Genomic DNA, 21,503 nt, shown 5'->3' with positions numbered 1-21,503 from the left:
AGGTATATATTTGTATAATTCAGATTCGTATACATATTACATTATTTTATTTTATAAACGTATATGTGTTAAAATATAAAATAAAAAGAAATTATAATTGTCATTGTATCTACAACATTTATTGGCACATACGTAGCAATACTTCTTTTTTACATAGCACAGCAATCTTTTTTAATTATTATATGAAAAGTACCATCAGTTGTAATAATAATAATGATAGTACTTGTTAAGATAAAATTAGTATTAAATATATTCCAAATAAGTCTATATACTGTCTCAGAATATAGACATTATTCTTAAATTGTTTATACATCATGCTACTTATTCATATGTTACAATAAATATATGACACAGATAATTCCAGTAATATCATTGATGGCACTTCACATATTCTACATTAACATATAGGATAATTATATTCTAAGTTCTATAATTTAGAAAAAAAAAAAAAGTAATGTTACATAGTATATTATATAATAATATACAGTTAGATGTAGAAAAATATATAGTATTAATTAAGATTGTTTTTTAAGGAAGATGATTTGTCTTGCATTAAATGGAATAATGATATTCAGGATTTGCAATTATATACTTAATAATTGCATCAATTACATATTATTTAGAAGTAATGAGAGAAGAATGGTGGATATAATTCCTAGAATAATTTATCCTTTTTCTAAAACATATCACATATCAAATATATAAATAAAAGTATTGTGTGTCTATATTTATTGCATTTCAAGATTGAATATTTTCATTAATTATAAATAGATAATTTATACTATTTGTACGAATAACTCATAAATAGAAATATTTATGAAAAATTACAAATGCATAACAAGTGATTGAATGGATAAGTTAATCCTAGTCAAGTTCTTTACAATTGAGACACAAATGATAACATACCATTTGTATTGTGTTTCTTAAATAATACTTATCTCGCATTGCGAGTAATGCTTATTAGTCTCATAGTAAATAATAACATAAATTGTATAATGTTGCAAATGATAAATTCCTTCATTTGTTATTATTTTCTGTACTTACATTTCATAAGAATTTTTTGTACAAGTCAAGCATGGCCAGACCATATCGATAATGCTGATCTAAATGATACAAAAAAAAAAAAAAAAACATAGAACATATAACGTTTTAATGTAATTTAAATAATATTATCATAGTTTACAAACCTAAAGCATGCTTGAGGCATTGCATTAACCTGATACCATAGTATTAATGCTAAGAAAACACTCCATGTCCTCAAAGGACATAAAATAGTAGCAAGTGTTCCATATGCTAGCCAGAAAAAGTAAGCCATATTTATTTGCATTATAATCAATAATATAATTGGTAAATGTTGCCAAAGCAAGCAAATTTTAGATGATTTTTTGTATGTTCCTTCTGTGTTTTGCAACCTGTAAAATTATTTAATATTACTTAGAATATTTAATATTAATAATAATTCAAATAATTTCCTTTTATTATGTCTTATTTTACCTTTTATCTGCTTGATGAGCCAAGATTAACATAAGAGGTAAATGAAAAGAAAATAATTGGAAAAATCCATATGCATAAGTAAAAGCACCAGGCAAAAATGAATTTCCAACAAATGTTCCCCATGCAAATATTATGCCTATATGATTTTCTATCACTTCACCAATAGCCCATGGACCTACATACGATATAATATATAATATATATATATATATATATATATATATATATATATATATATGTAAATAATAAATACTTTTGTAGATTATTTTATTTATATATTGTATTTTGGTATTTTATGTATTCTATATTATATTATAATTTATATATTGTGTACATTAATATATTATACTGTTATTAAGCAAATATCATGAAAGATATATAACTTACCAACAATTAAATATAAAGCATAAAGGACCAAAGGGAAAAATAAACGATCAATGGTAGATAATATCCATAATTTCCTAATCCACCAGCGGAAAAATTTTACACGTATCCTTGGACGTGACATACGCTTTGCTAATCATAAAAGAAAATAAAGAATTATTTTACTTCGTACAAGCATATAAAAATATTATGAAAAATAATTATTCTATTTACCTTCACAAAGTATATGAAGAAATCGAAATACACACAAAGGTGCTACTATTAATGCAAGTACACTTCCAAACAGGAACTGAAACTAAATAATTTATAAAAACAGATAAAGCAATTATTTGATTAAGAACCATTATAAATATTTTAATTGTTTTAATTAAATTAGTATTAGATATTAGCAAATTGAAGTATCAACACTATAATATTTCAATATAATTATAATAAATATTTAAGTGACAAATATATTTTTATAATAAGAATTATTCTAGCAATATAATGTTAAATAAATTAAATTATTGCGTTATTATTTAACTTACAATACGGCTGACATTAGACATAAGAATCAGTCTAGGTAGAAAACCAAAAGATAATCGCGTTCCATCAAGTGAAAAAGGTTGCACAATAATCTTTTCTCTGCCTTTTTCATCTATTACACGAACCTATAACATATAAGTAATATAAATCAGGTATATAATCATAAACAGTAATACACTTTTATCAAATATAATTTTGACTCTTATAGATTTTATACTGAACTTGAATATGATGAATTCCATTGCTATATTCTGAAGCATTCCATTTTACAGCATACAGTGGTCCTTTTATATACTTGCATTGTAACCAGGATTTATTATTCAACTGAACTTCTACACTTTTTATTGGTACTGTTGAAAATGCTAATATTCTATAAAAATATTATTATAATGTGTTAATATATTAATTTTTATATGTTTTTTAACTTTTAATTATTTTTATATATTTTTGATTTACATATACTATTCATTGTGATTTATAAAATTACCTTATATGTGTTGACTTAATAATAGAATTTACATTTTCTTTTCGAGGCATCATATAGAGAGCATGCTTTGGATTGGTAATCAATACTACAGGCCAATCTTGATGTTTTATATCAATGAATGAGAACTGTCCATGATCTATTGCTGCAAGGCGATACCTAATAATGAACATAGACTTAAAGTAAAACTAGACTTTTCAATAACATGTAAACATATAGATATAAAATTATACATTCTATTGTCTTTCCAATCCGCCAATTCTAGTTCAAGAAATCCTGCTTGCTGTGTTGTGTACATATTTGGAACTGAACCACCGAGAGTATGGTAATGACCGCATAAATATACCATGCTTTCTTTATATCTACCTACAATATAATATACATTATTAATAAAAAAAATATATACCAATAGTAAAAGAAGTCACATATATTAACATACCTATAATATTTCTGATACTAGTATCAGATTGAGATAATATGCATGAGGTTGGATAATGTCCAAACCAAATGATATAATCTGCATTATTTTCTTTAGATATATTTACTAATTCTTGTATCTTCTTTAATTCTTGTTCATTCAAAACACCAACAAAATTAAATGGTCTTTTTGGCCCAGGTTTCAAACAAGCATCAATAGCAATAAATGAATATATTTCAGATCCAATAGTCACTTTATATATATACGATTTTGGATGTTTTTTCCCTTGGATAGAATAGTTTGAGTAATAATTATTTTTTGATTCAAGACTAACAACATTAAAATTATCTAAAATTAAAATTTAATTAGAGTATGTTTATCATTATTTATATTAATTAGTACATTTATCGTATTTTTTTATTCATTTTTTATTAAAATTCATACCATGGTTTCCTCTAACATCTAGCCATAAAGTTTTTTCAATAACATTTGTATTTTCTAATATGCTTCTGTAATATTTCCATTCTTGTAATATTTGATTAGAACCCATTTTATCTTTACTTTTTGCATCAGTTAAATCACCTATATTACAAATTATATTATAATATTGTTAATAATAAGGTAACTCATAATATAAATTATATTTGTCTACTACAGTAAAAATTACCTGATGCGAGAACAACTGAAGGCATAATAGATTTTACTGTTACATTGCAAAATTCTTGTAATTCTATTATCCTTCCAGGATCTTGAAATATACTTATATGTATGTCTGTTATCTAAAATAATTAAAACGATATAAATGACGTTTAACTAAAACTAAAAAATTTTACTTTTAAAATTAAATATCATAATACTTACAAAAGATTAAACATAATATTTTGAGTTATAACTAACCTGTATAAACCATATTAAATGATCCGGTGATTCCCTAATTTGATATAACTTTGGTTGTAGCCATTCCGGTTCTGTGCCTTTGCATGATAAGGTATTATCTGATATATGAGAATCAACATTAATTAGATCGGCAACATTTGCCACAAAAATTGATAACATTAATACAAAGATTAGAAGAGCCACGGTTGATTTAGCTATTTTCATTTCAAGAAGAGCCCAAGGAATAAGGCCTAATTTGTTCTGATACTTAATTCTGTGTAATAATTACTCTGTTTTGAATATTAACTTCAGGTGACTATGTACTTATCATATAAAATTCCACAAAAGTGCTTTGTCCAGACCAAGATACCTGGAGTATATTGTAGTAAGCAAATCTGTTTTAGATTTACATTCGCATAGGTTATAATCGTTGATACATTCAATAAATCAGTTTATATATTTTTTGAGGAAGACAATTGAAATATTTAAAATTTTATAGTTTTATTTCCGTTGCAATTGTTCCCTGACAGTTTTACATTACGACTTACGTGCGTCAAATCTACACCCTACAGCTGATCTGTAAAGTCGATGGTAACACGATTGTGTAGTAGAAATATATGTAGTACGCATGACAATTCCGTTTCAGCTATTAATAAATAGTGTAAAATAAATATTTTTTAAAAATAAAATAAAAATGTTATCAAAATGATGTCTTCTTGAGGCTTGGAAACTCTAATGTACATATAGTAAATAAGCTATATATTTTATACCCTTATTACAAAGAAGTTATTTTTTTGAACCAAAGAAATATTAATAAATAAAATAATTTCTGTGATTAGTTCTATGAACAATAATCTCAAGGTAACTAATAAATTATTAACATAAAATATGGTAGGTAATGATTTATGACATCATTTTTATTAAGTAAATGATTATTTTCAAATGTATACTTACTTTCAAAGTAAATGATAATTGAGTTAAAACAAAAGAAATTTGAGTTTATAATTACTTTTAATATAAGTTTATGAAAATATTTTTTCATTTAGCATTTTTTACTTATCATTAATAACTTTTATTCACAATAATAGTACATCTTTTATTAACAGAACACTTCCAACTTATTGTTTTGATAATATGATCGGAATCTGCATACATCTTTCCTCATTATTTATTATTAATGTTGTTTTTCATAATACCTATAATTTGTAAGGTAAGAGCTTTCGATTCTATCAAACGTTAACAGGAGCAGGTGGTGTCTGCTTTAATTGCAAAATAATTGAGCGCATTCGAGATACATCTTTGGAAGTACGAGATGATTTAGGATTGAAATCACATAGCTTCGCGATACGTTCCCATTCTGTACCAGGCTCCACTTCGTCAGCTTCTGCAACGAATTGCTTCTCTGCATTCCTATTAATAAGAACGCCAAATTATTTATAATATCTAATCATATATCATCTATTTTATAAGAATATTCATTAATTCCTATTCTTTTTATATACAATTCAAGCATAATTCATTGTCCATTTTATTTATGTGCAGGCATTATTTTTATCTTTTATAAAGTGGGTGCCAGTATACATGCACTTAAAAAGGCTATTACAAATTTTTTAGTAAACGTGTATCAATTATAATAAATTTTAACATTAAAAAAGATAATAAACTATATTGGCAGATTTGTGCATTACATGTAAATATATGATATACAGTACATTCTTTGTAATATTACAAAAAAGTTTTAGCTTCCTAGAATTTTATTTATATATTTATTATTATCTATTATTTTTAATATATCTAATACTTAAAAATTTTCTATACCTGCCTAAGCAAAGCCACGTTGTATAGCAATTTAATGCAATATGCATTACAACTATATGCAATCAATAATGCTATTATATACATGCAATTAAACAGATTGTAACTTACTTGGCTGATTCCCTAAGAAGCAGAATAAAAAAATAATGTATGTATATATCTATATATCATACTTATTCAGATAGCCTAAAATTAAGTATATGATAATATTGAACTACTATAAATAAATGTAATTAAAAATATAGTAACTGATTGCATCAACGAGTAAGAACAATATTATTACAACATTTAAGTTATATACCTGTAGTTCTGTTTTGCATTAATATAAAGTTAAAGTCATTTGATGAAAACATAAGTAATTTATATTAAGAGGAATTTTTTTAGTGTCTGTAATTACTTATAAATGTTAGATTTCAACTACAGAATATATATCAGATATATAAAAATATAAAAATTACCTGTTAGTTGTTTTGGTTTTGCTAATTGCCTCTGCATGATGTTTATACCATTCTTCTAATTCTTTCTTTGCAGCTTCTCTCCATTCTTCTTTCTTCTTTTCTTCTTCAGCATCTAACAAATGTATAATTTTTAAGATGAATGAAATATGTAGCACGTAACTATAGTTAAATCATAGTTTAATCTAATTATTACACATACCTTTTTCTTCGAGACGTGTTTTCTGTTCTTCTCTCCACTTTCGTATCTTTTCTGGTTCTTCTTTTACTGGTGGTGCTGATGCTACCGTATCTACAAGTAGGTTTTCTTTTGTTAAATTATTATATTTTTATCAAATTCTTATGAGTATATATTTTACCTAGAGCAGGTAGTGTTTGAGATTCAGTGGGCTGTCCAATCGTGTCTATGATTTCGAAGCTACCTTCGACATCACTACCTGGACCAATTTTTAAATTGCCAAAATTTCCAGGTAAATCCTCTACTAAAAATAAACTTAATTATAATATACTACATATAAAATTATTAAATATACAGAACACCTTTGAAGTCAAATATAAAATATAATTAATTTATAGTTTAATTATCAAGAACAATTTCATATTATTTAATATTCATAATTGCTATCAGTCAATTCTATAATCAATAAATAATAAATAAAACGATATTTATTTATTTACCTTCTCCATTAGTAGCTGCAGCTGGAATAGCCATAGAGACAGGAGGAATTTCATCTTCTAATCCTGCTAATTGATCTTGTTCTCTTGCTAGAAATTCTGCGGCTGGATCTACTTCCGTGTCGTTTACAAAATTGTCACCAAATGCATCCATGATTACCTAATTGATCGAATATATATTATACGTTATAAAGATTATATTCTCGTGGAAATATTAATGGTGTTTATGTTATAAACTTCAAATAATAGAAGTATATATAAAAAGAAGTCTTCAATAGATCAAATAATTTTAATATCTTGTGTTATAACATTATATACAATTTAACTAATTTTATAAATATATATAATCGTTATATACTTATTTGATAATTTAACCATTGGAATGATTGTAAAGTTGAATGTTTTATGTTAATAAAAAATATATATCTATAAAAAGCTTAGTATCACAGGTTAGATTTGAGCACATGACAAATTATGAAGATTAATGATAATTAAAGAAAATTATATGTTTATAAATAAAGCAAATATCCTTAATTACATAAAAATATTAATATAATTACAAATGAAAGTATATGATTCGTTATAATATTATTATTGAAATTATAGAAGAAATATTTTTTTTAAATATCCCTCAATGTTGTTTTTTGACTCAGAAATATTAGCAGATACTAATCTTTATTGTTAAGAACTACTTACGTTAACACCCCTTTTTTTAACCTTTTAGATTTCTGTGAAATGTCAATTATAATTTGACAACGTCAATACCACAATGCGCAATATACACATGCGCACGACTACTAACTGTAAAGCATAATTTCTATAACAGTTGAATTGTCCATTCATAGTAGAAAACAGACGAATCAGCGTGACTGTATACTTTCATTGACATTTATGATTGGTTTAAAGTCAAATTTAAAGTGCTAATTGAATTCTTGTTACACTTTAAGGCTATGTTTGAATTGAATAATTACTTTCCAAACGGTCATTTCTTACTTATGTGAATTTGTTTATATAAACGAATTACATTCGACGTACTTAGCAACGAATTGTAATTTATAATTAAAAAGTGTTTCTATAGAAGATAATAAGTAATATCTGAACAGGATCATTTCACTTCTGTTTTTATATATTGTTTATTCGTAACTTCATCATAATGAACAATATGTGTAAGAAATTCTTAAAATTTAAAACAATGTAAAATATATTTCATTATAAACCAAATGTCTTATGTTATATTTAAGATAGATAATCATAAAGAAAATCATATCATAATTTAATACTTTTTCCAACATTATTTTATTAATGAATATTATTAATGAATTCAATACTCATTTCAAAATGGATGATACAGAATGTTTCCCTAATCAATATACGCACAATTATATTTCCAAATCTGTATGGTCATTTGAAACATAAAACTATTAAAATGATGAAAAATACAATTGACTAGGTATATGTTATATGTATCAAATTGATTATAGAGATTTGCTGTAACGTGAAAAGCCTTCATGACTTTTTTTATGCCCAGTACTACTCAAAGGCACCGTAAAATACCGAATAATAAAATTTAACGTTGTTGGCAGCAGAATAAGAGAGGGAGCAGCAACTGCTTACATATTTTGAAATTCTCCTGTGCCGTTAGCATTAAGCATGAGAATATTTGGATTTTCCTTTTCAAAGGCAGTTGCATCTCTACCTCCAGGTCTCTCTTCTTGTCCCCATTCACCCAGAGCTCCACGCATTACATCGGGTTGTTGTCGCAGCTCCTCCTCTTCCTTCTGCGACATTACTAACAGTTTATGGTCAAAAGTAACAAAACAATTAATAATTAATAACAAAATCATTAACACGTGATTATTCGTTGATCAAATGCGTGATTATATTTTTTGATTAAAATCACAAAAATCTCTATTCTCATTGTCATTAACACATAGGTATTAATATTTAAGTTGCATGGTAAAACTAACCATAAATATTGAAACAATATAAATACTATAACATTATCAATATTTAAAAATTCATTTTACAGAAAATATAATTAAAATCATACATTAAAACTTAAAGAAATGCAATGTCTACCAAGATCTTAATACGTTATTTATGAATAATGAATATGATTTAAAATATTTAATTTTTTGCAATATTTGAGATAGACACAAATGAAAGCAAATTTTAATTTTATGCAGAAAAAAACAAAGCTTACACGAAAAAAATATTTGTAGTATATTATATACTATTGTTATTTTTCACAAACCTGCTTGTCTTCTTGTGCAAATTTATCAAACATATTTGCATAAAGTTTCTTTTCTTTTGCTAGTTGTTTCTTAATAAGATTATTACAAACTATAATTTGTTTTGAAGCAGCTACATTTTTTGGTTCTATTTTTAATACTTCTTCAAAATCTTTAATTGCTATTTCAGGTGATGCAAGCGCAAGATAAGCTTGTCCTCTTCTAAAATATGCTTTCTCATTTCGTGGATCTAACTTTAAAGCTTCTGAGCATGCATCTTTAGCTTCAACATTTTGATCAGTTTTTAAATAGCATAATGCAAGATTCAAATGTGTAGATAAAAGAAGACTGTCGCTCTCTGCTTTAAGTTCATTTTCAAAGTTTTTATCATAGCGTAAAAAATCCAACACTTTTTTGTACATTTTGATAGCTAGATTGTATTTTCCAGCTTTGAAGTAATTTGTTCCTTTATCTTTCAAAAGTTCGGCTTGCTCTATTTTTTGGGATCCATTTAAAGACCAACTTTCTACGGCCTATGTTAAATTTTTGATATAATTAGAATAAAAACTAAAATAGAAAATATTTAATAATATTCTATTAAAATTATTACCTTTTCAAAGCTTTTTAATTCTACAATATACTCCACATCTGCATTTGGTGGAATGTTAAATTCAGGTTTACCTTCCTTCTTAAATGCATATTTACTTTTTATTTTAAGTTTAGATTTTTCTCCACTTTTGAAACTTTCGAGAGCTTTTTCTACACCCTTTATAATTCCTACATCCTCTCCTTCTCCAAGACAAAATTGTACATCTCTATCTTCAAAAACTTCATCCTTGTACATTCCAGTCAAATGTACTATAAAAGAAAAATTATATATATTAATTACTTTGATATGTAAATATTATAGAATATTTTAATATCACACATACTGTTTACTAATGATCTATCACGAGGAGTAACATAATCTTTTCCTGGAGTAATTTGAAGTCTTTCGATGCTTCCATCTTTATCGGGACTTAAATCCTCTCCTGACCAATCAATCATTTCGATCTGATAATCGATATAAAAATTATAAACTAATTGCATATATTATACTTACTATAAATATTTTATTTTTATATACTTTCATATTAAAAAATTTTCTTTACCTCGAACTTAAGAGTCGTATTAGGTTGAATTTTTGGAGGACTACCAGTTTCTCCATATGCATACTCGGGAGCGCACGTTAACATTGCGATTTCACCTTTTTTCATCGTAGCTACACCTATATCCCAAGCTTTAATAACATTTGACATACCCAAATTAAATTTGAATGGCTCATTGCGATCTCTGCTAGAGTCAAATTTAGTTCCGTCTAATAACGTTCCCGTATAATGTACTGTTACTTTGCCTCCTGTTATCGGAAGTTCATCACCAACTCCTTCTTTAAGGATTTCTTTAAGAATACCGCCATTTTTCGCAGGAGAAATATCTACAGCAGCCATGCTAAAAGAAGATATATTATATTAATAATTACAAATATAAAATAAATTAAAATATAATAAATATTAATAACAAATAATATATGTATCTTGTTTTAACAATATTTACTTCAAAATATAATATTATTAAGTATCTTCTTTCGAACGTAATTATTAATCGTTAATTATATTCAATTATTTACAATAATAATTACATTTAAATATCTGTAAGCGTCGATCATTATAGTGTGTGACAAAGAATGAAATATAAGGTACAACCAAATATAAATAAAAATTAAATAAAAAGATTTGCAAAAAATGTATTCTGTATATTTTATGTGCATGAAACGGCAATGACGATGTATATTAAAATCAAAATAAATTTGCATATATTTGAGTACGCATATGATATAATAATATAAAATAAAATCATGATAATATAAAATCGTACTTACATCGTTTTAAATTAAGAAAATATTGTAAAATTACGAATAAATTCTTTTAAACGGATCAAATCATTCAACATACACTGGATGATTCTAGAAAAATAACTTCTATCACGCTCGTGGTTACCGCAGTCGTCGTTTGAATAAATCTCATAGAACTTACTAGAAAAGTATAAAAGTCGAAGTTTAGTTGCGAGAATTTTAATCGATAATTCTCGTTATTTCGATTCATCTCCTCTCTCGATTATTTTTCGATATCAATATATTAACCATCTCGTAAACTTTGTAATTAGAAATTCGATAATTATCGGTTTTCCATTCAAATTCAGAATGTATAGTGTATGAATTTATTATATTATAATTTAAGTTATTCAACAAACATAATACATAATTATATATATTCTATGATTAAAAATTATGAAATTAATTAATATATGTTTAATAACTAAAATATATTTCGTAAAGAGAAACCTGTTAGACATCGTTTGAAAACTCGGTGTGTTATATTTTTATATTCTATATCGTTTCGATTAATACAACTCGAATAGATATCAATTAGTATACTGTGCATACGTAGAAATATAAACGTATAATACAATTATGTAATTAAACCGATTATATAATGAGAAAATGAAATATTATTTTTGGTTAGATTTTTTATAGAACATTTGTAGAACCGCCATGCGTTTGCTTTAATTCTTCGAAATAATAAGCCTGAAGTAAGGTTAAATGAATTATATCGATAGTAATATCAAGCTATAAGGCTTGTACACCCGCCACATCGTATTCACTGCATACTTCAAGTTTCTCGATACCATTTGATCTGCAAACGTATATAATATCGTTCTTTCATACGTAGTTATAAAAATGCCGAGAAAACGGAAATTACCTAATCTTCATAGCAGGTGTCGTATTTGTCTTGCCGAAAATGGTTGTATGAGTAATTTATTCAATGATAAGCTACAATTGCAAATCAAGGATCTTAGCAAGTGTACCTCCATTGATGTAAGTTGTTTATAATCTTTCATTATTTTATCAATCTTTTTTCATCAGTTTTTAATTATCATATTGTTTTATGTTTTATTTAGATAAAAGATGAAAAGGGTTTATCAAGTATTATTTGTCATGTGTGCTTATATAAATTGAATATGTGGAGTGAATTCAAAGAGCAATTTATACAATCTAATGAATTATTGTTGAATCATTTGGAAGTATCAGAAGCATCTGATAATACGGTACGTATGGAAATATTAAATTTATATCGCTAACGTATATTATCAGTAACGTGTAAGTAACAAGTTTCTGTTAAAAAAGTTCATTGAACGAATTATACTTGTTGTTTTTTCTCTTGTCAAGTTTTTTCATTAATCATTTGATTCCTTATAATCTTATAGATATTCAAATAAAATATTTTGTATAAATTTGTTTGGACAATTTACCTTCGATTTTTAAATATTGCCTTTTGTTTTAAAATATTGTCTTTTTTTCTCAATTGCTTATTTATTGTGATAATTGCAAATTTAAAAACTAAAATCAAAATGTTTTAGATATCACAATTTAAAAGAAAACTTGCAGAGTTGCAGCAGAGTAGTGAAGACAGTTTATCTGATACTAATGAAAAGGTATGGATTTATGTAATATAAACAATTATTAGATTTTAAGAATTGCATATTAAGTTTTATAAGTATTCTTTAAAATATTCTTTGAAATAATATTTATTAATTTATAATTATTTTAGAAAAAGTCAAAATCAGAGGTTCCTCCATTGATACCATTGGAATTTGCAAATGTAGATTGTATTACAGATCAGAATACACTAAAAGAAATGTACATATCAGAGGACGATCCTGCTTCTTCGAAAGATTCATCTCAAAAAACGAATGACATTATTAATATAAATAAGTTTGAAGGAACGAATGAAAATGAAGGCAATAGTCAAATAAAACCGTCTTTAGTTCCAATGAGAGTTAAATCTTTGAGTGGTAAAAGAGGTAGAACGACCGAAAGAAGAAAAGCTTCTACAAAACGTTGGGTAGCTAGAAAAAAAGCTCTTTTAGCAGCAACAGGAGAACACGCCTCAGACACTGATTCTATAGTCTCCGATGATGCACAATTATCACCTGTACAGAAAGCAAGGGCAAAAACAAATGCAGATAAAGAAGCTGAGAGACAAAAGCGATTAGCCAAAGCACTAAAAAATTTAGAAACTAATATGAGTAGTAAATATAGTATTAAACACGAAAGTGATAATGTAATTATAGAGACAGATTCTGATGTAAAAAGAAGAAGATCTCAAGCATTAATGAATAGTGATGTTTTGTCAAGTGAAAATAAAAGTATATCATTAAAGCAAGATAGTACGCAAGATGAAATGAAACAAAACAAATCATATTTACAAAGTGTCATGGAGAAAGAAAATTCTCCTACTGATATCCCAGAGTATGATATTATCGATGAATCTATTACAAAAATCAAATTGCATAATGATATAAAAACATTTTTGCCACATTCAGTGAAATCAGAATTAGAAGTTGGCGATGTAAAGTATGTTGTAACATCGACGTTGGCGTTAACTGAACCAGAATATATGAACAAAACACAATTAAATAATTTATCTAAAGAATCCAAGAGTTTAAATATGGATGAAAATAGTCAAGAAAAAAATACAGATATTATCGATGCTGTACAATTGCGTAGAATTCATCCAGCAACAAGTGATTCAAGTGATAAAAGGTTAATCGAAAAATGTTTGAACATTGAAGTAGAGGGAACAGAATTAGAAGTTTTAAAACAAGTTCAGCTCGAATTAGCTACCTTTATAGATAAAAAAGTGAAACATAGATTATTTGGTATAAATAGCAACGATTTGAAGAATGATGAATTACAAAATTTCTATAGTTCTTCTTATCAGGCATTAGATCAAAAATTAAAAAGTATAATTGAAAAGACAATAAAAAAAAATATCGAAGCATCCTTTAAATCATTTGAATTTTCTAATCAACAATCTAAAACTGTTTCAGCAGAATTCGTAAAATCAGCAATGATTTCAAAAAAATTTCAACCTACAGTCGTATTAAAAGTTTTAGATCTAATTCAGGAAAGTAAATGTCATAGAATTAATAATTTACACGTTCTTGATCAGCATAAACCTATAAACACAACAAATAATTCTCTTGAAATTTTACCTAATAAACGAAGAAGAATGCCATCTAAAAAATACAATGATTATAATACGTCTACTATGGACTCGGATTCCAATGGATCAGAAGAAGGTACATCACACAAGTTATCTACTCAAAAGGTATACGCATCATCTGTTAAAAGGGAATCAGGAGTAAGGAGTAAGCAGTCAGTTGAAAAAAATTCGAAACATAACATCTTGACATCAACACCTGTTGCAAAAAAATCTACTGTTGGATTTCGAAAAAGCGTGGAAAATCGTGGCAATGTAACGAATGCGGAATCAGCAATAAATGCAAAACACATTTGTGGTATTTGTAATCTGTCTTTCAACGATCGTTCAGAGATTGAGGTACATATGAAATCACATAAAGTGGAAAATACTATTCCACGACATAACAAACATAAAATGATGCGTTGTAAAAGATGTCATGAAATTGTGGAGGCTCGATTCGTGAAAGCACATGTATGTCGTTCAATAAAGCAAGTACATAAATGTTATGTATGTAATGTTGTATTTAGAACAGAAAAGTTATTAGCACATCATTTAGAAAGTCATGATCAATCGGAATTTAATATAGAAAATATAGCAAAAATTGATTCTAAAAAATTGTTAGATACGAGTAATCGAAATGCTTCAATACTTGTTACTTCAGTGAAAGATCAAATTAAAAAATCTATCGTAGGTACTCAAATAAAAGCAGTAGAAAATACTTCGTTAGAAAATATATTAACTTCTAAAAGTGCAAGATTAGATGGAATTAAAAGTGTGGAAAAACCTAAAAAAACTTATACTTGTTTTGTATGTGATAAAATTTTTACAGATGAAGAGGTACTCAAAGATCATTTACAAAAACATTGTGATGATATAAGTGAAGATGAACAAAGTATAGGAAAAGAACAATATCAATGTGCAATTTGTGGTGATTCTATGGAATCTGAGGATGCACTTGGGATTCACGTAGAAAAACATCTTTTCGATGATGAAGACGACAATCCTAATCTTATTACAATAGGAAATGAAAACGAAAAAACGAAAGAATCATCTTATCAATGTGTACAATGTGCAGAAATATTTAATTCGGAGATGTTATTGGAAATGCATATGCAAGCGCATGAAGAAGAAGCTGCGATAGCAGAATGGGAGAAGCAAGGAATGAAGGCATACGAATATCAGTGTATGATCTGTGATGATCTTTTTGAGACTGAAGAAGAATTGTCTGAGCATCTGGATGTACATAATGGTAATGCACATGTATGTCAATTATGCGAGAAACCATTTCCAACACTTTTAGATTTACAACAGCATGTTGCAACGCACTGATGTAAATATGCACTTCAACTTTACTTTTAATTTAATTCATAATTATTAATATATATTAATATTTGTCTAATATAGCAGCATATAATTAAAATTTTCGAGTTTTTTTTTTTTTTTTATATAAGATTATGTAATAATAAAGATATTAATAAAAATAATTATGTTAATGTTATGAATGAACAGCAAAAAAGTTAAAGAAAAATGCAATATAACAGAATGATATATATTAGATATACAGACACATCCACACACATATAATCATCTTCCTTAAAATATCTATTAATTAATTATATAATTGATATAGTCGTTTAATCCTCATATACATGTTTTATAAGATATATATATATATATATATATATATATATATATATATATGCATATTTCGGATTTAAAAAAGTTTTATATCGGGATCTAGTTTGTTTAAATTTAGAATGTAAATTAACTTAAAAAATGTAGAATTTAAGTAACATTAGAATATAAATTATAATACATTTTTACTATTAAGATAAAATATATACTACTTTGCATTTTGTGAATTTAATATTTGTATGTATAGATTTTTTCTGAATACAAATATTCTGTAAATATATATGTATAATTAAACTTATATTTTGATTTTTGAAAGAAATATGTGTGTGTATGTTTATAAATGGTAAAATGTTGATTCATTTTTACATAAATAACTTTATATAAATATATATATAAAACCAATATTTTTGGTTGATATTCATGTGAATGAATGTAATCATTTTACTTGTATATAATATTAAATACAACTCTAATTTTTTCCTACAATATGATTGCGTGGAATTAAGGATGTGCTACATAATTACATTTAATATTAAAAATATTTTTTAAATAATTATGATTAAAAGAGAAATGAAAAATAAAATAAAGGATTGCATATGGTCATATTTTGTTAATTGCTACTTAATATAAATTGTGAATATTAATACTGCAAAATGTAGTAAAAGAACTTGGAAAAACAAATATAGTTAATGATGCATTATTTGTATCTTTTAATTATCGCCCCTAAAATAAAAGTATTATTAAAAATATAGTATATATTTTATACATAGGACGTTTATTAGATATACATAGTAAATTTTATACAGAAGGTAAATTCTACATAACAATTTATGAAGTTATGGATATTCTTCATAAAACATGATTTGAAGGATTAAAAAGTAATTGATTACAATAATCAGTCATAGGCTGAATTGAAAACCTTACTATATTCTACTTTATTTACATAAATATTGTGTACAGAGACACATGATTTATTCATACTTAATTTTTATTTTTGTTAATATACGTCGTATATCTGATTATTACACGTAAAATAATATTTTTAGAAATCAAAATACATATTTCAGTCAAAATCAGTTTTCGACTTGTATTAAATATTTTGAAGATTGTTATGTGGTAATTATAATAATAAATTATAATACATGGCTTTCGTATATTTTAGGAAAATTATGTTTCTTTTTTTTTTTTTTTTTTTTGTTTATAAAATCTTCCAATGCAACTCTCAAAAATAAACATCTAATAATGATTTAAGGAAAATTGCATTATAAGTGTACATAACACATTGGTCCTTTAATAATGTGTTCTTTATAATGTTGAATAACTTATATATTTATACTTTACATTGTAGGACACACATGCTATAATTCACTTCACTTGTGCTTACGTTTCAACTTTTCGATGAAAACATAAATAAGATGACATATATTTTCATGATTGTGTATATTCTTAATAAGGAATATACAAAATTTGTATTTTAGAAACAAAATTAATTTACTTTGAAAATAACATTCTAGTCTTATTATTTTTATATAAAAAGACATTATATATGTACAAAGCATATTATATATGTATATGGAAGTGATAGTGTGTTAAACGTTCGATATTTAAAATGCTTAAATTTATGCAAGAAAAAATGACCAATACTTTTCTTAAGAACAATGCTAGAATCATTGTTTTTTTTTTTTTTTAAATGATATTTGAATAACAAAAGAATATTCTTGGGTCCCGAATTTTTGTTATTTATAGTATATATTTAATTTAAGTATATTTTTAAAGTATCCTAATGTACTTTGTCGCATACACTGTGACATTTTACCTAATAACTTCAAATATTACTAAGCTCTTAATTCTATTATGTACAATGACACCATTTAGATAAGTGTAAGGTTTCAAAGGTACTTTTTTAATAACAATAAATTAAATAAAATTTTTGTCTTCAGCCAAAAGATTCTTAATTGTAACAGTAATAGTGTGTTACAAAATGAATGACTGTACATTACTCGAAGATCTAAGATTTGCATACATGTTATTCATTTTAATTGTTAATACTAACAATGAATTTTACTAACTTATCTATCTAAAAAAAAAAAAAAAAAACGTATTAACTGCAATTGGAGATGTTTCGTCTGAGATCTTTTTAAAGAACTCATTTCATTGAACTATCTTTGATATAAAAACAGAAAAACAGTCACGCAACGTCACTGCTTTTGTATTCACAGTTTTTGTGAAATTTTCAGCTTATGCAAACCGTCGTGTCATGCACGAAAAAAAATGTAAGTTTCTTTTTCTAACAAAAATAAACTTTTTTGATGACATTGCATCATCGAAAAATAAAAACAGAAAACAACAAAATAACTAGATTTTGTTTTTTATAATTTTACTCGTTAAGTAACCAAGAAAGAATCTTAGAAAATTTAACTTTGCATAAACTATTGAGATAATAACTCTACATAATTTGCAGGATAAAGACCAACTCTACCATCTTTCCTTCCTTTACACCATCCCTGTTCATCTTCGTCTTCCAATTTTTCAAATATATCACCTTTAATTAATAAGAAATGTTCAACGATGAATTCATTTACAGTTCGTAAAAAATATATATTATATGAAATTTTATTATTATTAGTAAAGCTATTAGTAATGAAATTCTAAGAATCTTAAATTAATGCAACTAATGAACTGTGGACGCAATATGCAATATGTACCTTGTTTAAAACTGAGTTCATCAGCTTCTGCTCCTTCATAATTATACAAAGCTTTAACCGGAACCCCTGGCTCTCCACTGTCTACTAATGGTTCACCACCATCTTCATCCCATTCTTCTTCCTCAAATGGATTTGACTCCTGCTTTGTATTGGTACCATTCCTAAAAATTTAACACAAAGAACATAATTTTCAGATTAAATCATTAAGTTTTTTTCTATGGAAGTTGTAACGCATACATACAACTCTATATATTACATAATTCGTTTAACTTACGTGATTGTTGAACTTCTATTAACTCCGCTACTTTCGTGATTAATTTTTTCAGAAGATTGTTTGCTCGAACTAATAGTATCTGTTTTACTATCTCCATGGAGTCCATCTGTTGATATAACACGACCAGCAGACTTTGATTTTGATTTATGATTGACTGGTGGGAATTCCTATATTGATGAAGAAATAGTAAGAAATAAAAATTAAACTCATATTTACTTTCATTTTTTGTGTAGAGTAGTTGTGCCTTCAAAAATATATAAACATATTTGCTTGTGTATGTGTATTTGTGCGTACAACCAAGTATTTAGCATGTATCAAATTATCTTATTTCATTCATATAGCTTTTAGTGATAAATGTATATTTACATACATATCTGTTTTGAAAATTTCATCGTACAATATGAAACAAAGATGTTAGAATGACTCGGAGTTATGAATATATGATTGCAGCCCAATAGTAGTACAAAATGCATTTAAGAAAAAATTCTTATCGAAAGTTATATAATATATACAAAAGTACACTATAATATAACATACGTATATACATATAAGAGAATTGATAATATGAATTGAAAATGAATAAATCTTGCAATATCGTAAACATATTATGACAAAAGCAAAATGTAAACGATTTCAACGTAGAGATGATTTTAGTACTGACTCCCTGACCAATTTAAAGAAATACCTTGAACTTGATGACGCTTAGTAGTACGGTAGTAGACCTGTCATATTAAAATCACCTCTATTTCAATGGTTCTAAAGGTTGTACTTAAGTGCACCTGTGATCGATTTAAGAAGAGTTACTTGGTGAGTAAGCGTGAAGCAGATTATATAGTTAAATTTAATCAATCAAATTAGCGAGCGAGAAGCTATGAAAAATAGAAAAAGAAGGCCTATTTTCAATGAGCTCATGCGCCGCGTCGCCATCCACCGCTTGTAGTATGCGGGCTTTGCACGCTTTGTAAGTTTAACTTGTAAAAGAATTCGTGCTTCTGAGCGCGCTATCGTTCCTCCGTTAAGGCGAGGTTTAAATGTGCATGTTCTACGCTAGATACACGATATATAAAGTATCATCTCATGACAGTTAACAAGAAAAAGACGATAGGTTCTCATGTAAACTTAAACAAAACTTTACATGCAGATCCTCGCCGACTGGTCGCTGATTGATGAGAGTGATGGATCCAGCTGGAAGTGCCTCCTTTGACTTCGAACCCTTGGTGATGTCACGGAATTCCTCTGTGTAGTCCTGCATAATAATAGCAACGCCCAAACAATCACATGCATGCATTCCGGAAAGTCTTTGTGGGTTTCTATCTAAGCTTAAAAGATCTTCGTCGTAGCTGAGATTTGATAAAATAGAAATCGATTGAGAAATTTATTTAAGTGGGCGGATAAGGGGATTTAGCTTTTCAAAGCATGACGTTACTCTCTCAACGTTATTGACCTTTTGACGTCAACGAATTGCTTGTATAGGAACAGGGAATAAGCTTTCAACGACACAAATATTAGTTAAAAATCAAAACAAAGAAAAAATATAATAAATTTGTAACCATCAACGAGCGTTATATTTTCTTTATATAATATTATAAATTATGATATAATAATTAATGTAATATTATTATTATATGATAATAATTAACATAATAATATAAATTATAATATTATATAATATTGTAGTATTGTATCAGAGAGATATGCTGTACACTTTATATATATATAAATTTTTTTGTAAGCTGGTTGATGATTAAGACGAAATGAACAAAACTTTGATATCAAAAAAAATAAAAAAATAAAATAAAATAAAATGAAAAAAAAAAAAAAAAAAAAAAAAGAGACATAAAAACATTTTGTTAAGCTTGCAAAAAATTTGACAAAAGCGTATTCAATGCTGTCATATGCTGACACATAAATTGATACACGATTATACGACATCCATAAAATTAGACGATGAAAGGTCATAGACGTTTACTGAGAGCAATATTTTTCTTTCGTCTCCGCCCTATTACTTCCCAGAAAAATTTTACTTTAGATCAATTTATTACATTTATCATTAGATATTTATAGAAAAGGTAATAGACATGGATCGTAAAAAATCCTGTCAACAAATGCTTCATCGTTAAGATATATATGATTATGGGTAATAAAAATTGACACAAGTTATAACATAACGATTATATGTATAAAGAAGAGTAATAGAGTGATATATAAAACCCACGCTACGGCTATGCGTTCTCTAATGGCAGATTTCCAATTACGAGCAGAAATTTGCATGCATTAGTGTCTCTTTTATATACATAGAATCGATAAATTACCTCAAATTGTGGCCAATTCATAGCCATATTTACACCATGATTATTAGACCACCATTTAAGATCCTTTTCATGATCCGCATTGTTAATAGTATGATAGAATTCTTCGTATATTTGTGGAAGCCTAAGAAAGAAAAAA

General features: G+C 26.3%; 5 protein-coding genes across 21 annotated transcripts in view; 1 reads left to right on the top strand and 4 right to left on the bottom strand.

Moving 5' to 3' along the window:
• Positions 1-97: 97 nt before the first annotated feature.
• Positions 98-4,798, bottom strand: LOC122627747 (transmembrane protein 62-like). 2 transcript variants are annotated; one of them, XM_043809194.1, is made up of 14 exons: positions 4,552-4,797; positions 4,203-4,300; positions 3,973-4,084; positions 3,750-3,887; positions 3,327-3,653; positions 3,121-3,253; positions 2,891-3,046; positions 2,626-2,773; positions 2,406-2,528; positions 2,092-2,173; positions 1,882-2,010; positions 1,495-1,669; positions 1,188-1,412; positions 98-1,103 (listed from the first exon to the last, which is right to left on the bottom strand). In XM_043809194.1, the coding sequence occupies exons 3-14, from the start codon at positions 3,995-3,997 to the stop codon at positions 1,070-1,072; spliced, it is 1,695 nt and encodes a 564-aa protein (XP_043665129.1). In that variant the 5' UTR covers positions 3,998-4,084; positions 4,203-4,300; positions 4,552-4,797; the 3' UTR covers positions 98-1,069. The 2 variants fall into 2 exon arrangements, with proteins under 2 accessions (XP_043665129.1, XP_043665127.1); XM_043809192.1 differs by having other exon boundaries at positions 4,203-4,798.
• Positions 4,799-5,229: 431 nt separating this feature from the next.
• Positions 5,230-7,967, bottom strand: LOC122627614 (clathrin light chain). Of its 9 annotated transcripts, none has more exons than XM_043808860.1 (7): positions 7,823-7,967; positions 7,130-7,286; positions 6,811-6,933; positions 6,654-6,758; positions 6,455-6,566; positions 6,108-6,119; positions 5,230-5,591 (listed from the first exon to the last, which is right to left on the bottom strand). In XM_043808860.1, the coding sequence occupies exons 2-7, from the start codon at positions 7,278-7,280 to the stop codon at positions 5,411-5,413; spliced, it is 684 nt and encodes a 227-aa protein (XP_043664795.1). In that variant the 5' UTR covers positions 7,281-7,286; positions 7,823-7,967; the 3' UTR covers positions 5,230-5,410. The 9 variants fall into 9 exon arrangements, with proteins under 9 accessions (XP_043664795.1, XP_043664800.1, XP_043664798.1 ...); XM_043808865.1 differs by having other exon boundaries at positions 6,654-6,743; XM_043808863.1 differs by having other exon boundaries at positions 6,811-6,930.
• Positions 7,968-8,398: 431 nt separating this feature from the next.
• On the bottom strand, positions 8,399-11,430 carry LOC122627613 (peptidyl-prolyl cis-trans isomerase FKBP4). 2 transcript variants are annotated; one of them, XM_043808858.1, is made up of 6 exons: positions 11,276-11,430; positions 10,509-10,845; positions 10,290-10,410; positions 9,968-10,215; positions 9,381-9,890; positions 8,399-8,904 (listed from the first exon to the last, which is right to left on the bottom strand). In XM_043808858.1, the coding sequence occupies exons 2-6, from the start codon at positions 10,842-10,844 to the stop codon at positions 8,737-8,739; spliced, it is 1,383 nt and encodes a 460-aa protein (XP_043664793.1). In that variant the 5' UTR covers position 10,845; positions 11,276-11,430; the 3' UTR covers positions 8,399-8,736. The 2 variants fall into 2 exon arrangements, with proteins under 2 accessions (XP_043664793.1, XP_043664794.1); XM_043808859.1 differs by having other exon boundaries at positions 8,761-8,915.
• A 197-nt stretch (positions 11,431-11,627) lies between these two features.
• On the top strand, positions 11,628-15,916 carry LOC122627612. Its single transcript, XM_043808857.1, has 4 exons — positions 11,628-12,271; positions 12,355-12,501; positions 12,814-12,888; positions 13,005-15,916. The coding sequence occupies exons 1-4, from the start codon at positions 12,134-12,136 to the stop codon at positions 15,768-15,770; spliced, it is 3,126 nt and encodes a 1,041-aa protein (XP_043664792.1). The 5' UTR covers positions 11,628-12,133; the 3' UTR covers positions 15,771-15,916.
• Positions 15,917-16,830: 914 nt separating this feature from the next.
• Positions 16,831-21,503, bottom strand: part of LOC122627551 (protein kinase C and casein kinase substrate in neurons protein 1) — a 49,741-nt gene continuing 45,068 nt past the window's right edge. For 6 of the 7 annotated variants that reach the window (XM_043808725.1, XM_043808729.1, XM_043808730.1 and 3 more), the window contains 5 exons: positions 21,368-21,488; positions 20,191-20,301; positions 19,056-19,222; positions 18,782-18,942; positions 16,831-18,618 (listed from right to left, as the gene is read on the bottom strand). In XM_043808725.1, the coding sequence (XP_043664660.1) occupies positions 18,506-18,618; positions 18,782-18,942; positions 19,056-19,222; positions 20,191-20,301; positions 21,368-21,488 (673 nt within the window). In that variant the 3' untranslated portion in view covers positions 16,831-18,505. The remainder of the gene's footprint in view (positions 18,619-18,781; positions 18,943-19,055; positions 19,223-20,190; positions 20,302-21,367; positions 21,489-21,503) is intronic. The other variant, XM_043808731.1, reaches the window with a different exon arrangement.

Source organism: Vespula pensylvanica, chromosome 3 (assembly GCF_014466175.1).
Source record: "Vespula pensylvanica isolate Volc-1 chromosome 3, ASM1446617v1, whole genome shotgun sequence".
In the NCBI taxonomy this organism is placed as follows: domain Eukaryota; kingdom Metazoa; phylum Arthropoda; class Insecta; order Hymenoptera; family Vespidae; genus Vespula; species Vespula pensylvanica.
The sequence above is the reverse complement of the archived record's forward strand: the minus strand, read 5'-3'. Positions and strand labels throughout refer to the sequence as shown.

Coding starts and splice junctions, on each gene's coding strand:
- LOC122627613 (XM_043808858.1), bottom strand. CDS start 10,844: ATGGCTGCTGTAGATATTTCTCCTGCGAAAAATGGCGGTATTCTTAAA. Junction 9,891..9,967: donor AATTAAAAAGCTTTGAAAAG/GTAATAATTTTA, acceptor AATTTAACATAG/GCCGTAGAAAGTTGGTCTTT. Junction 8,905..9,380: donor TTGCACAAGAAGACAAGCAG/GTTTGTGAAAAA, acceptor GTAATGTCGCAG/AAGGAAGAGGAGGAGCTGCG.
- LOC122627612 (XM_043808857.1), top strand. CDS start 12,134: ATGCCGAGAAAACGGAAATTACCTAATCTTCATAGCAGGTGTCGTATT. Junction 12,502..12,813: donor CAGAAGCATCTGATAATACG/GTACGTATGGAA, acceptor AAAATGTTTTAG/ATATCACAATTTAAAAGAAA. Junction 12,889..13,004: donor TATCTGATACTAATGAAAAG/GTATGGATTTAT, acceptor TAATTATTTTAG/AAAAAGTCAAAATCAGAGGT.
- LOC122627614 (XM_043808860.1), bottom strand. CDS start 7,280: ATGGATGCATTTGGTGACAATTTTGTAAACGACACGGAAGTAGATCCA. Junction 6,934..7,129: donor TGCAGCTACTAATGGAGAAG/GTAAATAAATAA, acceptor GTTTATTTTTAG/TAGAGGATTTACCTGGAAAT. Junction 6,567..6,653: donor AACACGTCTCGAAGAAAAAG/GTATGTGTAATA, acceptor TACATTTGTTAG/ATGCTGAAGAAGAAAAGAAG.
- LOC122627747 (XM_043809192.1), bottom strand. CDS start 4,406: ATGAAAATAGCTAAATCAACCGTGGCTCTTCTAATCTTTGTATTAATG. Junction 3,047..3,120: donor GATTGGAAAGACAATAGAAT/GTATAATTTTAT, acceptor GTTCATTATTAG/GTATCGCCTTGCAGCAATAG. Junction 1,670..1,881: donor TGCTTTATATTTAATTGTTG/GTAAGTTATATA, acceptor TATCGTATGTAG/GTCCATGGGCTATTGGTGAA.